This window comes from Psammomys obesus, unplaced genomic scaffold (assembly GCF_907164565.1).
Source record: "Psammomys obesus unplaced genomic scaffold, mPsaObe1.curated_primary_1811, whole genome shotgun sequence".
Classification (NCBI taxonomy): Eukaryota; Metazoa; Chordata; class Mammalia; order Rodentia; family Muridae; genus Psammomys; species Psammomys obesus.
This window is the reverse complement of record NW_026585644.1, coordinates 61,099,222-61,117,979: the sequence shown is the minus strand read 5'-3', so window position 1 is coordinate 61,117,979 and position 18,758 is coordinate 61,099,222. Positions and strand designations below refer to the sequence as shown.

The 18,758-nt window shown below is 39.0% G+C and overlaps 1 protein-coding gene across 1 annotated transcript in view; it reads right to left on the bottom strand.

The window, feature by feature from the left end:
* The window catches only part of Vps13b (vacuolar protein sorting 13 homolog B), a 563,330-nt gene that overhangs the window by 130,299 nt on the left and 414,273 nt on the right, over positions 1-18,758 (bottom strand). Inside the window, exons 32-34 of the mRNA XM_055622389.1 lie at positions 3,632-3,834; positions 1,787-1,994; positions 1,326-1,510 (exon numbers count right to left, since the gene is read on the bottom strand). Coding sequence (XP_055478364.1) covers positions 1,326-1,510; positions 1,787-1,994; positions 3,632-3,834 — 596 coding nt within the window. The remainder of the gene's footprint in view (positions 1-1,325; positions 1,511-1,786; positions 1,995-3,631; positions 3,835-18,758) is intronic.

Below are 18,758 nucleotides of genomic sequence, written 5' to 3'. Positions count from 1 at the left end.
CAGGGGCTTTCTCTGGCATGAACTCAGTGGAAGGCTCTCTGATCACCTCCCCTTGGCAGTCTTGCCAGGCCTCAGAGGAAGACAATGCAACCAGGCCTGATGAGACCTGATAGGCTAGGGTCAGATAGAAGGGGAGGAGGACCTCCCCTATCAGTAGACTAGGGGAGGGGCATGGGAGGAGAAGAGGGTGGAAGGAGAAGAAGGAGGAAGGGTAGGATTGGGATAAGACAAGGGAGGGGGCCATAGCTGGAATACAAATTGAATAAATTATAATAAATTATAATATATATAATAAAAAAAGAAAAGTAAAAGAGCAAAACAACAACAACAAAATAATATTGCCTGTAATGTCCCATTAATTGTCGTAGCTGATACTTACTCTTAAAGGTTGATAACAGCAACTGTTACTTTTAGCCAAGGAAACTGAAGCTCAAGGAGATCAGAAGTTTGCTTAGGAGACTGAGTTGGTAATATGAAGGGACAGGAGAGGAGACTTCAGAGCCTGTGTAGCATTTGTGCTACACCAAACTGCCCAAGAGCACCCCTTTCATACTTCCACTTCATCCAGGATCAGCCATTCAACATTATACCTAGAGCCTCCGGCACAGACTTGGAAACTATCACAATAAAATGACTGTAACAACAGGAAGGTTCCCTTTCAAAGGTGAAGTAGAGTGACTTTTCTATCCTTCAACAACCAAAGAACTTTTTGTGCTACACTGAGCTCCCAACACATGAGGCTGTCGCAGCTGCTTTCTAATCAAGAGCAGCTTTAGGGTTTGACACAGGAAATAATCCAAGTTTATCCAAATCTATGTAGCCAATTCTACATATTTTCTGTTCTCAATTTCTCCGAGGAGACAAGATAATTTGTATGATTCTAAGATTGCAACTTAAGAGTTGTTTCTATCAAGAAGACCTATTCCCAGCCCCAAGTTAAATTCTGTTCCTCATAGGCAGAATATGAAGACATCCCCAGGATCTCAGGAACATGGCATCAGAGCATCTTTCCTGCCTGTCCTCCCCTGTCCCTTCATCCACACTGTTGATGCATGACCTGATACTGACTCTGGCTGCTGAGAATTGCCAAGCTTCCTACAACTTCCTGGGTTCCTGGAACTACTGCAGATCTGTACTACTACTTTAGGTGATCCAGAGACATCAAACTGTAGCTCTCCTTTTCACACATGTGTATATATACAGTAAACAAGTGCTATGCTTATTTTTGCTATTACTGATGCAGGAAGTATGCTTTTCCCTCATGAATGGTCAGCATTTTCTCACAAGCGTTTATTTTGGAAAAGGAAAAGCCAGAGTCTACATACCTGCAGTACATCGCTCAGGTCTGTGGTGCTAATGTCTGGGTCCTCTGTGGTGTTGAAAGGCACAGGTGTAATACGCACAAGGGTGAGCACTCGTGGCTCTGGGTACCTCCATAACATCATCCCTGGACTTTCTTCTGTTTCACTACAAAACAAGACCTCATACATACCAGGGAGTCTCAAAGGTTCTGCCAAATGAAAACAAAATTGTATATTTTTAAGAAGAAATATGTTAGTTTCTTTGAGAAAGAATAAAATAAAATCACACAAAACAACTAACTGATCAGTTTAAATATGATTTTAGGTGGACAAGGTCAATTTCAAGAGAGAGCATGACTGGCATACACTACCTTTATGCTGTAAGTATGCAAGTGTATTGTCAAGTGTCCCACAGTTCTATGGGGTGAGTCACTGCAAACTGCACCTGGGCACGTGCCCTATACGCTGACGCTGCTTGTACTCACCAGCATCCTGAACGTACTGAAAGACACCTGTGCGCAGGTCATCTGAACTTTGTTCAGTTTTAAAAGCTTGAGTCTTTTCCACAGAAGATGGCATGTGGGGTGCTGATTCAGGAACTGGCACTTCGTACTTTCCCTCCTCCTTAAGATACTCACTGAATAATTCATGCAGAAGAGCCAAGCAATTCAAATGTTCTTGACCCCAGAAAACCTTTAAAAGGGCATAAAAAAGTTAACAGTCTTTAAAAATAAGCATCTCTAGAGGATTATTAGGTATGATAATTTTTCAATTAATATGAGACTGTAATCATGTTTAATTTAATTACTGACAATAAGCTATAATTTCTAATAATTAATAATTGAAATTCTAATACTTGAATAAACAACAGCAAGAACAATATTACATATTATGTGAATAACAATAAACTTTAAACTGTAGATTAATGGTGATATTACACTGGTGTGAAGTACTATTTGTGATTTAATTTCTCAAAGAGGAAGAAGAACATTTCTTAAAGTGGAAATTAGGAAACAGATTATCTAGGTCAAATATTAATAAGATGATAAAACCAGTCTCGTGGAATAGCTTCTTCCATTTGTAATGAGATAAACAGTCCTGGCTGTAAGGCTGCTTTCTAACAAGAGAGAAGAAGAAAGCTGACAACAGACTTGTACATAGGAGGTTTCCAGGGTCTGTGCTTAGTGAGACTGTCAACATATGACTCCACTGTGGCAATCCAGTGTTCAGTGTCAGGAGCCTGAGAGCCCAAGAATGCAGAGCCCTGCAACAGCTATATGACCAGTGACACAGTGATTAATGTTAAGTGTCTAGAACACAGAGAGAATAAACTTTATTGCTCTCTCATTACTGTCCTTAATATGTACTTCTCTGCCTTGGAAAAAGATAGTATAATTAAAACACATTGTGAAGCAGCACACATCTAAAAGGTTACTGATAGAAATAAAAGCCTTTTAAAAGCCATAAAGTAGTATCTTTGGAATCTCCCCAAACTGTGGCTCATGTCAGTAAAAGAGGTGAGAAGTTGAAAGATTACAACTATTTGATGATCTTAAAAGATCTATATTTAACATACTCCCTTTACTGATAAATTAGTCACCTGGATTTTCTATCATTGTGAATCTTGGGACATGAAATTGCCTAACGATCAAGTTGAGAGCAACTTAAGTGTCAACAAGAAATAAGCTAGATATGCTCACATATTCTATATCTGGCTATAAGCACATGACTAAGAGGTTGGGAATTAACCAGTGTCCAGGTTTAGTAACTGACCATCATACGTCTAAGGACCCTGCAGTTATGATGAGGTCTTATGTATTTCCCGTGACACTGTGCTTCAGGCTGACTACACTATGATTAGAAAACTCTACTCCTTCAAAAATTTGATCTAGCATTTTCACTGTCAGTTATACAACCAAGAGGAACAAAAATGTATGGCCACAGAAAACCTTGTCTGCAGATGTTCACAGAAGCATTACTTGGGAATATTTCAAAGTGGAAAGATTCCACTTTTTATAAGGAAACTCCCTCAACTGATGAATGAATGGAAGGAAATATTCTAAAATTGACCATGGTGATAATGATCACACACCCTAACATACAAACAAGAAAAACACAACCCATTGAAGTATACTGCTGAAATAGGTAAATTAGATGGTTTATGACTCATTCTTCAATAATGCTGTTAAAATTTAATGGGTACCGTCTGACTATACACTTTCTTGTCACACAAAAATTAAAATTTTAATGAAGTTCTTCAAAACAAAACAAAGCAAAACAAAACGCTAGTTAAAAAACTAATGGGGAAAACACAGCCGATCCCTACAGACCTGTAGCAGACCACCTCTTAAATCCATGGATATTTTTGGTGTGGATTGTTGTGGGCCTGGATTTCCACTGTGTTTACACCATTTAGCTTCCAGATTGACAGTAGTAGAAAATGGTCCTATAAGAATCCGACTTCTTTCTTTGAGGCTTGTTTTAAGGAGAAAATCATTTACGTTGAGGAGGAATGATGACCCAAGACTTACACCTGAAGGAAAGAAATGGAAAGGGAATATAGTTTGACTATTCCTTGACAGAAAAAAAAAAATTAGGAAAAGGACTAGGAATATTTTTAAACAGTGCTAATTCCCCCTTTGCCATGGTCTTTCCAAATTGGCTTTCCACCACTTTTCATGCCATTATTATAGAATTCCAGTTATGAAGCAGGTAGACTTTCACATTCTTAACAAACTGATATTTGCCAAAACATTATGACTTTTTCCATGTGTGAGAAGTTTAGGTTTTATGAGTGGAGAAGTTTTCATTAAATTGTGCAAGTTTTTCAAACAAGTACATTCAGAATAAGAACAGCTGCTTCATTTGTCTGTTATTAGCATGATACGAAAGGGCAATTTTCTGTGGTGTTTTACAGCAACAGAGTACAGTATATTACTTTGCTAGACACTCAAGTTTTGGGCTGGCCCATGTTAAAATTCGAAACAATCACAATACATAACACATGCTTTCTAAAAACTTTAGCTTAATCCAAACTTCACACATCATAACCACTTGAAGTTTACAAGTCTTAAAAACAGATAGTGGCAAGTTAGATTTATAAGAAAAACTATATGCTATAGTTCAAAGTAAATACACCCAGAAAAGGAATACACTTTAAAAATGTAGGTTTCCTTTTGAACTCGAAGTAAGAGTGTGGATCAAAATCTTTTAATAAGCCTATTGCAGACTTTAAGATATTTAGATGTACAATTCAAGTGGTGAGTTCATTTCTTCCCAAGAAACTCATATTCTAAATTGTCACCGTGAATATTGAATTTCACCAGGCCACATTTGTAATGCACATGGCTTATTTTCCTAATGCTATCTGATCCTGCAAAAAAAAAAAAAAAAAAAAAAAAAAAAAAAAAAAAAAAAAAAAAAAACAAAAAAAAAAAAAAAAAAAAAAAAAAAAAAAAAAAAAAAAAAAAAAAAGGATGATTAAGAAACACCTTAGGCCCAGGCTGTATGCATGTTTCAAAGTACAGTATCCACACTGATTTTTCAGTTCTGTGGAGAATTGAAAATTTCATGTTGTATGTACTTTCTGTGGAAATAAGGGACACATTTTAAAATCCTCCACAAAAGGCATCAGATTCACAGTATTAGGGCTATGGTTTGTTAAAAAGTTACCATGTTGAGAAATCAATTTCTTAAATCTTTCAATAAAACATGTACCACTGAAATGTCTTTCACAAATACCTTGAGGTTTTTAGTTAGTTTGTTTGTTTTTAAGATTTATTTATTTATTATGGATACATTGTTCTGCCCGCATGTACACCTGCACATCACCCATATTGGTGGTATAAGCCACCATGTGGTTGCTGGGGATTGAACTCAGGATCTCTGGAAGAAGAGCCAGTGCTCTTAACCTCTGAGCCATCTCTCCAGCCCTATTTTTTTAAATTTTTTATTTTATTTTATTTTATTAATTACACTTTATTCACTTTGTATTCCCCCATAAGCCCCTCCCTCCTCCCCTCCCGGGTCCACCCTCCCTCCCCCTTCTTCACGCATGCCCCTTCCCAAGTCCACTGATAGGAGAGGTCCTCTTCTACTTCCTTCTGATCTTATTCTATCAGATCTCATCAGGAGTGGCTGCATTGTCATCTTCTATGGCCTGGTAAGGCTGCTCCCCCCTCAGAGGGAGGTGATCAAAGAGCAGGCCAATCAGATTATGTCAGAGGCAGTCCCTCTTCCCATTACTATGGAACCCACTTGGACACTAAATTGCCATGGGCTACATCTGTGCAGGGGTTCTAGGTTATCTCCATGTCTGGTACTTGGTTGGAGTATGAGTCTTTGGGAAGACCCCTGTGTTCAAAATTTCTGGTTCTGTAGCTCTCCTTGTGGGGTTCCTGTCCTCTCAAGCTCTTCCTATTTCCCACTTCTTACATTAGATTCCATGCACTCTGCCCAACAGTTGGCCATAAGTCTCAGTGTCTGTTTTGATAGTCTGCAGGGCAGAGCCTTTCAGAGGCCCTCTGTGGCAGGTTTCTAGGTTGTTTCCTGTTTTCTCCTTCTTCTGATGTCCAACCTCCTTGCCTTTCGGAATGGGGACTGAGCGTTTTAGTCGGGGTCCTCTCTCTTGATTAGTTTCTTTAGATGTACAGATTTTAGTAGGTTTATCCTATGTTATATGTCTATATGAGTGAGTATATACCGTGTGTGTCCCTCTGCTTCTGGGACAGCTCACTCAGGAGGATCCTTTCCAGGTCCCACCATTTACCTGCAAATTTCATGATTTCCTTATTTTTCATTGCAGAGTAATACTCCATCATGTAGATAACATCAGAAAGGCAATATAGAGGTACAGAAATGAGTATTAAGAGAATGCCATGCATAATTTCCCAATTTTTGCATCTTTCTGCTACCCTACACTGGAATAACTATGCATCTAGAAGGAGCCTTTAGGTGAATGTCCAACTGGTTCCCAAGCAGTGTTAGTACCAAGGTTCCCTAAATTTCTTCTCATATCTAAGTTTTTATTGTTCAGAAACTCAGACTGAAAACCTTTGGTCTCTTTCTGAAGATTCTTGATGCTTTGGATATGTTACCAGGTCGTTGATTTCATTTTCATTCTTTCAAGTTTCATTCTCTCTTACTTCAATATCTGTCATCATGGAAAAGAGGCTGTAGTAGTCTACGTGCCAATGGGGAGGGGCCATCACATTTCAGTTCCTGCTACTGAGCATCGTGGAAACAAGGATTGTATTACTCAGTGAGGAGAACTGAACACAGACAGGCTGTTTAGGACCTGTCACACAGAATGGACTTGACAGTTTAGAATCTGCTCCCAAAGTGGCTGACTTGCTAGGTAGGAAGGACATTTCTCATTTTACATCACTGTAAGAGAGGAACATGATTGGAAAGCCTTAATAAGCTGCTTCTTTTAGGCCTTCATCCAACTCAGCAAACAAACAAGATGTTTGAAATATTTTAGGACTATGGTAAAAGCTTCAAAAAGACGTAATTACAATATACATCCTTCACACAGCCAAGCTATTTATTTATGATACAGGGCCTCACCATGTAGCCTTGGCTGACCTGGAAACTTGTTTTGTAGATCAGGCTGCTTTTGAACTCAAAGAAAACTTGCCTTTCAAGTGCTTGGATTAAAAAAAAAAAATGTACCACATCACCCAGCTAGAATTAAAATTTGCCTCTTCCCCCATGATGTCTTTCTCCTGGCCTGCAATCTCAACTAGATGAGATGTCATCTGTAACAAATCTTCCAGCTTCCCTGCCTTCTGTGACTTTAAGACTCTGAATCTCTACCATTGTACATCTGTCAATTTTAGCTTATCCCTTGTTTTCCTGTGGCAGAAGAAGTTAGGCATTTCCCATAGGATAACCAAATTCCCATAGGATGCCCCTGTGTGGGGCATCACACAGGACATTTGTTGCAGGATATCTAATCCCATTGTGAACTGAAAACCTTGTTTCTTGGGTGTGGTTGAGCCCTAGCATATGCCTTTAATCTACGAATTTTCTGTACACAGGGTTTAATAAAATTAACCCTAGATCAAGAGGCAGAGCAAGAACCCAGCTGACAGGGATTAAAGAGGAGGTGGGACTTCGTGTTGAGGGGCATTTAAAATAGCATGGAGAAGAAGAAAGGGCTATTAGCTCAAGTTCTGGCTGTGGCTTAGATGTCAGCTCCTCAGCTCCCTGAACTAGCAAGTCTTCAGCTCTGGGGTTTTTTGTTTTTGTTTTTTTTTTTTCTTTTTGGCTTTTTGATCCTGGGCTGTCAGTTGAGCTAGTGAGCCTTTTGGGTTTTTCTACCTATACCTGAGCTGAGAAGGAAAGTCAGCTGGTTACTTTCTCTGCCTCTCTGAGCCAGCAGGTTTTCACCCAGCACTTGGCTCCCGAGTCTTTACTGGTAAAATAGAACAGTTGTGATTTTCCTTCTTTAAATAATATTCTGGGAACCAGTTTGGGGCACAACTCCACAGACAGAGATCACTCCAGCTGTGGACAAATTAAGTCACCTGAAATGTCCTCTAAGAGACCATTAAGGATGGGAACTACCATAATAGAAGGCTTTAGAACCCTGTTTAGTGCTTCTCCAGACAGCCTAAACATAGAAGCATTAAATGAAAAGCTAAATACCATAAGTGAAATTAGCTCAATACCAATAATTTATTCTTAATATGGCTTTCTGTACTTGCTCTAAGAAAAAAAAAACCTTTAGAGAAACAGAGTTCTACAGTTCATAATTTTTGGGTTCACAATGGGATCAAATATCCTGTAACAGACATGTGATCCTCTGTTTCACTGCTATGAACTCTGAGGGCTTTGTCAGCCAGAATTTCCCAAACTATAGTGTTACCCTTTTCTCCTTGGAGGAAGATTTGCAGAGATTACGTAGATACATTTTCATCTAACTGTCACACACTAATGTTCCCAGTCACCATTGGCACTCATAAGGATTATTGCTATGTTGTATGATAATGGCAGCTTTTAATTCTCTGTTTCACAAGTTGTATTTGTATTAGTATTGAATCCTACATACTCACCTTATGAATAAAAATTCAGTTTTATTCTTATTTGCTGCTAAAATTAAACCAACTTTGGTCACTGGAAATTATACTTTTAAGTTAGTCTTTTTGATCTACCTCTATCATTCTTTACTTTCTAGTCTCAAGACATTTCCCCCATCTTTCGTCTGACATCAGTCACTTCTCCATAGAGACTTGTTTACTAAAGAATGATATCCAGAAGCCAAAATCTTGATGGCAGGAATACCCACTTCTATTTCATTTCTTCCTGGCTCTCTATGTTAGTTACAGTTGCTGCTGCTAGGAAGGGACACCATGACCATGGTGACTCTTAATAAGAAAAACATCTAATTGGTGCTGGCTTACAGTTTCATAGGTTTAGTCCATTATCATCTTGGCAGGAAGCATGGCTGTGTACAGACAGACATGGTGCTGAAGAAGGAGCTGAGAGTTCTAAATATGGATTGTCAGGCAGCAAGCAGAGAGAGTGACACTGGGCTTGGCTTAAGCATTTGAAACCTCAAAGCCCACCCCAAGTGACACACTTCATCCCACAAGGCCCCATCTCCTAATAGTGCCACTTATTATGGGCCTATTTTGGCCACTTGCATTCAAACCACCATATCTTCTCTGTACAGATCAAGCCATAAGAAGTGTGCATACTTACATAGATACAAGTATACACACTTACATCTATTTCTGTAGGCATTTATCAGTAAATGCAGTAAAACCATAAACTGATAGTGGTATCCCTTGCTCTAATTAAACATCACTGGTTGATTTCTAGTCATTTCCTTTTCTTTATTTTTAATTTCCTTCTTAGAACAAGAAAATCTATAAAATGTATCAAGTTTTCAGTCATCACATTGTACTGTCATTGGACTATTTAGCAACAGCTGTGTCAATCCCTGCCTCAGTTGTACCTGTATTTCATTGCTGTCCCCTTCAGTGCTTACCTGAATCTGGTGAGTCACCTTCTTCTTTTGTGTGTTCATGTCTGTGTTAGTGTGTGTGTGTGTGTGTGTGTGTGTGTGTGTGTGTGTGTTCATGTGTGCACATGCATGGAGAGGTCAGAGATAAAATTTAGATGTTCTTCCTCAAGATGGCCATCTACCTTGGTTTGTGAGACAGTGTCTCTTACCTGAAACTATCCAATTAGGCTAGGCTGGCTGGTTACTAAGCACCAGGAATCCCTTAATTTTTATTTCCCTAGCACTGGGTGAGTGTTAGTCTGCTATTCACATGTACCCACCTCCTATTTTAGTGAACCTGACTTTGTTTTCATGGCCTTAATGGTAATTTCTTTGTTTTGACAGAGTGTCCATATAGCCAAGTTCAAATTCTCAGAAAAGTACCACTCCTGTGACCAATTTGTGAGGACTCTGGACATTTATTATTGAACTGACATTTACCAGTTACTTACCATCCACTTAGTATGCCAAGATAAAGAAAATCACTTAGAATTTTCTTTCACAATAGAGTCTCTCAGGCTCTGAGATCTCAGAAATACTATGAGGTTAAAGCTAACAATATTATATAGTGCCAACTACACAAACTGCCGAAGACCACTTCCTTGACAGCTTATAAATGCCATCATTCATGACATTTAAAAAACCCACTTTATGTCCTATCAATTCTTTTATTCTAATTAAGAATGTTGCTATTCATGTGTCTTCTTTCTGGTTTCTTTAAACCTTCCCCCAAACTTGCCCTCTCTTCTGCTCTTATTTTCCTAATCATTTACACTTTGCATTTACCTGTATTAAGATATAATGTTAGCCTCACTAACATTAGCCAGTGGCTTACTGAATGCAGTAATGGCACTGAGAATTACCCTGGTCTCAAACCCTCCACCATCTATAAACCCACAAACCTAGTACCAGACCCTCAGCCCTTGAATGAATCTTGCCTGTAAGTCACCTTTGCCAAGCAAGTGGGGAATTCATTTCCTTCAGTCTATCTCCACATCCACATGCCTAGTTCCTAGCTACCTTTGCTTGGTAAGTTGCTTCTTTCCTTTCTCATCTGCCCCCATCCACTGCCACTGCTGCCTATGGGCATCTCCACATCTATTAGCCTAGGTCCAGACCCATATTTGGGAGTCCATTAGTCAAATCATCCACCAGCTTTACGCATCCTGGTTCAGCTTATGTAGCCCCTGTGCTGGCCCAATCTAAGAATTCCAGATTGACATATCAGATGCAGGACCACATGCCCAGGTCAAATAGTAAAATCAACATGAATGAACAATATAGCATGTCTCCCATCAAACCCACTAATCCTATAGAAGTAGTGTGTGACTAAAAGTACTTAGATGAACACTAGAACACAGAATTTGAAACAAGAATGATAAACTTTATCAAAGAATTCGTGGGATTGTAAAATTGAAGAACTACTTCATTAAACTCCAAGATGATAACAATAAACACTTGACTAATATTAAAAAAATACATTAAATACACAAGTGAAGAAATTACCATAATCATGCTACTAGAGTCTAGAAAGAGGCATGCCAAAACACATCAGGAAAATGCATGGCCCATAGATGCAAAGGTCTGCTTGGTCCTTCTCAGTCCCTTCCTTTTTTGTTCTTGTTATACAGCTAAAAGACAGGAACAGTCCATTGAGACTTAGAGACAAGTTCAGTTCACCCCCTGTGTCTTCCCTGCCTGCCATACTCGCAGCACATCAACTCACCATGACTGCGCCTCAGAGAAGGACCTAGTTCCCTGTGACAATGCATGCAGGCTCACCCACAAGCATCTGCCTATAAATGGTAACAGTGCATCTGCCACATCTTCAAAAAGCTCCAACATGGAATGGTTTTAATCTTGGTGTACGTGACCTGTAATACCATGGCAATTTCTTATTAACAAAGAGTGGTGATGATTTCACACACAAAAATCACTAAGAGAGAGTAGACCAACTTTATATTTTTGTCATAAAACATGAGCACAATCTTTGGGACTCATGACAGGTTATCCATTTTCCTTCCCCCTTTCTAAGGAATAAGTCTAAGTGACATTCTCCCTTCACTTTGCCTTTTGTCATTAGGAAACATACTGAATAGCTTTCTTGGGATAGAAAGAACCACTGTCACAAATCCATCACAGAGAAGGTAAGTTAAGGCACATGTTGTTCTGCTTGGTGGACTTCTGCACTGTTGGACACAGTGTCCAAAATGGAAATTACACAGTGACCTTCTTAAGATTGTGACACTGGATATGGTTGGACCATTGCATAGAGTTCTTTCTCTGTTAATAGCAAGTAGGACAACATGTGTACATGCCTGCTAGCTAGGGAGCACACAGGCATTTGAAATGCTATCTTTCACATTTTCTGTACATTTTGTTTCTTACATTTTCAAATGTTAGAAGAAAGTATTTTTTAAAATAAAAATATTTCTCAACTGAAAGATATAAGATTATTAATGCCTTCAAAATAATAAATATTAAAATTATGTCTTTAATTGGAGATCCAGCCTTTTCATTTAATTTTTGAGACAGTCTTACTATGTAGTCCTTGGCTGGCCAGAAACTAAGTGGATCAGGCTGGCTTTGAACTCACAAAAATTCACACACCTCTGCCTTCCAAGTGCTGAAACTAAAGGCATAAGCTACCACACACCACTGATTGAATCATTTTTAAAACTTCAAGTTCTGGAATTTAGCCTTTCAACAAAGTTGCCTTTCACCTAATGTCTACAAACCCAGGGTATAATCTGAACTAGGACACTGACAGTGGTGCAATCAAAGACATTCTTCGAGTCCATCAGTTTCTCTGTCAATGATTTTCCTGTTCCAAGATCCAATGCTGCTTTCAGGAACCATGTAATCAAGTCATTCTGATCGAGTGTGTAACTTCTATCTCCGTTCCTTTCGAGAAATACATTTCTGTTCAAGTTTCCAATTGACCTAACTCTTTCAAAAATCTGTTTATATTTTTAATTTGTTTTAGAATGGCAGACATTTAATCAGAGTAAATGAGGTATAACAACATTGAGGAATAATGTCAGAAATAACTGATGTGATAAACGGGCATCTTGCTCTGTTTGCATATTGACATACTTTTCAGTGAGCATAAAAACTACATTCAAGGAATAAACAGTCTTATGACCTTTAAGATACTCCTTTAGAGGACCAATAAATGTAAATCATCTGTTTTGAAAAACATTTACAAATACTGCCAGCCTGTCACCCTTCCTCTCCAAGCTCCTGAATACTGTTCATAAGAGTATTCATGGAGCTAGCAAAGCAGAGCCAGGTAGGGTTTTTTGTTGTTATTGTTGTTGCTGTTTTGTTTTGTTTTAATCCATCTGGAAGTAATCTTGAGCTACTAAAGATCAGCAAGCATATGTTAGGAACATCCAGAAGCAAATCTGCGTAACAGTGAAACATCAGGATGCCTCAAAAATCTTTGAAGTATAATCCACCAAAATATGACTAAACACCTCCAAACCAAAATCTTTCCATTTCATATTCCTTTAAGAAATTATTTTGAAGTACATAAAATATAGGACTTACTTGTATCAAAAACAAAAACACCTCATCCTCAAACAGAATGTGTAAATTGATTGGATCTTAGTTATATTCAATTTTGGTAATAAGCTTATATAAATGCTTTATGACTATTAATATCATAAATGAAAATACACAATAAAATAATATAAAAAAACAAGGAACTACCCATTGTTCAGTGAATAAAAGATAATAGTGCCCAGAACAAAATAACAGGAAGTGAGAGCCCAGTTCAGTGGCCCTTTTCCAAAGGATCCTTTTAATTTCTTGTATCAAGAATAGGCCACAGAGCTAGACAATGCAGCCACTCCTGATGAGACCTAACAGACTAGGATCAGAAGGAAGAAAAAGAAACCCTTCCCTACCAGTGGACTTGGGGACGGGCATGCGTGGAGAAGTGGGAGGAAGGGAAGGACTGGGAGGGGAGGAGGGAGGGAACTAGAGGGGGGATACAAAGTAAATAAAGTGTAAATAAAAATAAAATAAAATAAAAATTAAAAAAAAAAGAACTTAAATCCCCAAGACTTCTTACCCATTCCTCATTATAGAGTAAAAGTCAGGATCCCGGCTTTAATTTAAGCCCTATCTTCTGAATATAAGAAACCAGGAAAATAAGTTAGAAGAGGAAGTTTCTCTTTTCTCCTTTCTATATAAAAGGAGAATTTAGAGATACACAAGTACCTGCCCAGGGAAACTACAATGAGCAATATGGAGAGAAAGCAAAGCCAAGCCTTCATGCACTGAGGAGAGGGGTGGAACTGGAGGAGCTATGGTAGTGAGAAACAGGCAGACATGAGGAGCCTGTGAAACTACCCAAGGTCATGGTGATGTCTGGGCCTGGGCTGCCTCTGAGGGCCAGTGCTAATGGCTGTGGTCCATGTTGCTACAGAAGGCCACCCAGATTTCCGTGGTCTAGGTAGGCCTGAGGCCATGCTGATGTCCAAGCAGAGTGCAGAGCTGGCCACATCCCTTGCCTGCAGTAAGAGAGTTGGTCCTGCTCCTTACCTTGGCAGCATGGGAGAACTGGCTCTGCTGGCATTGGTCCAGGAGTGAGTGTGGGAGAAATGGCTCCAACCTTCACCTGGTCAGCACATTTAGAGCTGGCTCTGGTGGGGGAGAGAGCAATGGGAGAGCTGGCCCTGCCTCTGTCTGCAATGTGGTAGTATGGAGGAAGGAGAGATATACTCCCCCATAACCCTGCCCTTCCACCCGCAGCAAGCGGGTGAGCTGGCCCTAGCCCCAAGGATGTGAGAAGGAGAGAGCTAGCTACTTGGTGGCTTGGGTTATAGAGAGTTTACTCAGCTCCTCAAAGCCTGCTGCCTGTAGCAGATGGGAGAGCTTACCCCACCACCACCTGGACAGGGTTGGGGAGCTGGCCCCACCCCTTACTTGGTCAAAGATCCTGATGGCTGGTCCTGAAGGCACAGGCTCAGGAGAGCTGGCAGGCTAAACAACTCAGCTACCAACAAGGCCCAGATCCAGGACTTTGAGTTGGTCCAACCCAATACTGAATCCACTTATGAACTGCTGGAGTGCTCAAAGGGGCCAGTCCTGCAGAACCAAAGCTGCAGGATCTCCATGACACAGGGCAACAACTGGATATCCAAGAGGGATCTCAGAGAAGTTCCAATATTGATGATGTAGCGGAAACCAGAGGCCTCATACCAAACCAAGGACTCACGGCAGTGAACATTTGCAAGCGAAGAAGTGTGGACAAAAGGTATACTGTGTGATAAACCTAGCTTCCATGATAAGGTGTTTTTTTGGGGGTGGGGGTGGGGGTGGGGAGGGCTTGCTCAGTTTCCTGTTGTGGGGGGGAGGGTTGATAGGGCAGAATGTAGCTATGGAGGGACATGAGGATGACTGGGGTTGGGGTACATGATGTGAAATTCACAAAGAATCAATAAAAGTTAAAAACAAAGAATTTCTCATTAAAGAAGAAACATCTTCTACATTGGCTGCTCATACTTGGCCTTTATCTAGCTAAGGAATACTTGTGAAGTGTTTTGAAATTCTTGGATCTTGGAAAATTAAAATTAAAATACCATAAAGTGATGCAACATTACTTTATACCCTCCAATCTGCCACCATGCTTGCTGTCTAAGCATTGAAGGAATTTATTAGAAAAGTAAAATTTGATTGGTTCATGTGGTCATGTTTTAAGAAAGCAGACTGGCACATCTGACTACATACTGAAGAATAAATGACAGCCTTCTTAGGAAGGATGGTAAAAAGTACTTTAAAGTTTTTTAGATGAACACAGTAGCTAATTTCCATGAAGAAAGTTGTGTTGGGTCCATTTTTCAATCATTTTTATTTCTTTTTCTTTTTGTTTGGGTTTGACCACCCAGATCCCCATGCCTCATCCTTCAAGTGCTAGGTTTACAGGTATGTGCTGTCATGCCTGCTGAAGTTATTTCTATAGTCAGTCATATGGATGAAGATTGGATATAAACTTAATGTTGAAAGCAAAATGACTTGTGGTGCCTTAGAAACTAGTCTTGGTCTCCATAATAAAAGTCATACACAACAGAAAAAACAGAGGCCATGAAAGTTTATTCTACCCCAACATGACCTTGGGCAAATCTCTACCTTTTCAGGCTTAACCCAAGGAGGCAGTTAAGATTAGCTCACTTGGCTTAATCCCAGACTTCCTTGACATTTAGCAGCACATAGTAACTAGCAGTTCATGAGATCATTTTAATGTTTCAAATAACCTACAAGACAGGAATCTGAAACCAGGGCTGTGGAGACCCACTAATGTTTTTATTTGTAATTACTATTCTATTAAGTTGGTATCACTCCCTATCTAGTAAATATTAAATGTTTGGATCATAGAGTTTATGGAAGGAAAGGTCAAAAGGCTTCTTGATAAAGAAAAGTATATCTTTACAAATAATTTTAGCTCAAACATTTAATGATCGATGGCTTCACAATTCAAGTGACATATTTTTTTTTGACAGAGGGAGAGAAGATCAGAGACAGAGAGAGAGGCCAAATGGTAGCAGGCAAATAGATTCTGTCAATAGGATGTAAGTACTCTGCTGCTTTACAAAAACTCTGTTCTTAAATAAGTCACTGCAATTTCATTTTGCAAGTGGTAGCAGCATTGCAAATAAATGCTTTCCTGTCCCAGTTCTCTTGCACAACCTCAGCATGTTGCGCTAACATAACCACCAGGTCTAGGGGACCAGCCAGGGTATAAAAGAGTATCTCATATATTTTAATTCATTCATTCCTGCCAGGTTTGTTTTGCCAATAATTGTTCTAGCATTACAGCCTGTTCGCTTATGTGGATAAGAGGGCAATTTGCTGTGGCCTCAGGTGGAGCTAAACACTGTCACAGAAACAACTTCATGGAGAGGGTGAATTTACTTGTAGTTTCCTATAATCTGAGACTTTTAACACACCCCCATTTCACAGAACACTAGACTAATCTGAGCCATCATCAGGACATAAGGAAGGGCTGCTAGGAAAAGGCCCCCAGTACTTAATCACCAGGGCAGGGACCTTTCTTCCACAGTAACCTTTTGTGCAATAGCTTCATGTCACCTGACAGCAATTTTGTTGTCTTTTTTTAAGAAATATTTATTTATTTTATGTATATGAGTGTTCTATCTGCATTTACATCTGCCAGAAGAAGAAATCAGTTCACATTATAGATGGTTGTGAGCCACCATGTGGTTGCTGGGAATTGAACTCATGAAGAGCAGACAGTGCTCTTAACCACTGAGCCATCTCTCCAGCCCCAATTTTGTTGTCTTAAAGGCACCCTTTCTTCTCTCCAAAATACACTGTTTTAATGTGATTATGCGTGAAGTCTGTTTTTATCCAGATGCAACCCAATCTAGAGAAATTGAAACAGAAACCTCTGTTTTACCACACCTTGGCATCATATAGAACAGGCAAGTTGTTGCTATTATGAACTATGGTGTAAATATATCACTTGAGGCTAAAAGCATTCTGGCAAAGAAATTAGATTAAATTCAGAATTTGGTAACAAAATTTGATAGCAAGAAATAAGCTAATACGGGTAAAGACAAGGTTTGAATGTAGATTTACACAGGACATTATAATAATGGCAAAGCGTTTCTTATCAGAGAGGAAGTCTTATGAAGATTTTCTAAGAGAACTGTATTTATATAATTAACAATTCTTTTGCTAAAAAAAGCTTTCAGTATTATATAGACACACGTGGGCTGTGGAAAAATATAAGAAATGTGTAACACACGGGGAACAGAGAGCAATGATATTAAACAGGCCACATCCTTAAACTCGTCATTAATAAATGTCTTTCCTGCATTCAGCTGCTCAGGCTGCTGGAAGCCTGTTTTCTTCAAGCACTTCAAACACTGAAGTCCAGGAACATTTATTATTTTAATCTATCACAGGCAGTGCTTGATTTAACTTTATTGGTTGTGGTGGTGGTAGTGGTTATAAGTGGGGGTACAGCAATGTTCTTTTACACATCATTTCAAAGGGCTTAATTATATTTTATAGTTTGGGCCAGGAATTCTGCTTGTTTTTTGTCTAACAAGGTTCAAATGGAGTTCATGTCAGTGATGAATCAGAAGAAAAAGTCAGAGATGGTTATCTTTCTGACGTGAGCTCATCTCCCTGTAGAAAGGCTGGGCAGGTACATCATGTTCACCAATTCACAGAGACTGCCCTAATAGCCCCTGCTCTGTGGCTCATTACAAAGTTTGCATTTTGCATGCAGCCTTGAAATGAATATATTAGAGATTCAACGCAGTGGTTACCTTCTATTTCTCTGAAGTTATGATGCTCTGAATTTTAAACAATTATTGTGGGGTAGATTTGGGGACCACATCATCACTAAAGCACAAAAGGTCCCTGACAAATGATAAGCATTTTATAGATATAGCTCTTTATCAGAGAACAAATATATATCACAAAAATCAAAGAGACATTGCAGGGACATAATTGTTTCAACAAAATAAATGACTTCTGTATAAACATGTCCAAATAGCAAAAATCAACTAGTTTTTCAAATATTAAATATTTATCCTTTGTGTGTATGTATTGTAGAAAAGCCCTTTTCTGGGCTGGTGAGATGGCAAGTGGGTAATGGCATTTGCTGACAATTTGACTCAGATCACCAGAACTAATTTTTAATGAGGGAACATTAGAGCTAAGTCCATAGAATTGTCTTCTGGCTTTCACATATGTATTGTGGCATGTACACACACCCATAGCCCACATCATACATACACTACATAAAATATAAAACAACCTTTCTGAAGGATTGACACTGTTCGTTATTGTCTAATAGTGTATCTACTCACACATTATAACAATCACAGCAGAAAACATTTAAATGTTGGGTCTCACATAACTATGTTTTATTTTTCACCATATTAGAGAAATAATACAAAGCATTATTTGGGAGAGAAATTATAATATTTTTAATAGCTTTAACTTAATTTTCAAGTATAGAACTTCCTACTTTGGGGGAATGCCTCAATTGTTGACCAGAATGTGCAGAAAACTAAACTCACATAAAAAAATAAGTACTGTATGAGTAACTTCAGGGTGAAAAAGAGACAATGCCAGCTGATCAATAGCGACTTTGAAACTTATAGAGTAATAGAAGGGAATCTGCCTGGGATTAATAGTGATGCTCAGTCCAGGGACAAGGAGGTATTATGTTTCACTGACTCTAGACCATCTGTTCTGCCTGCCTATGTTTTACTTCTGCAAAACCATAAACGTATTTCTACTTCAGGGACTATAGAAAGGCATTAGAATTCTTCTGCTTTTCATTATCACAAGATTCGGTAACTCATTTCATTGTCAAGATAATCCCCCTTTACTCTTTCTTTTGCGCTTGCCAGGTACTCCAAAATGACAAAGAAAATCCCATATGTTACAGACCAGCG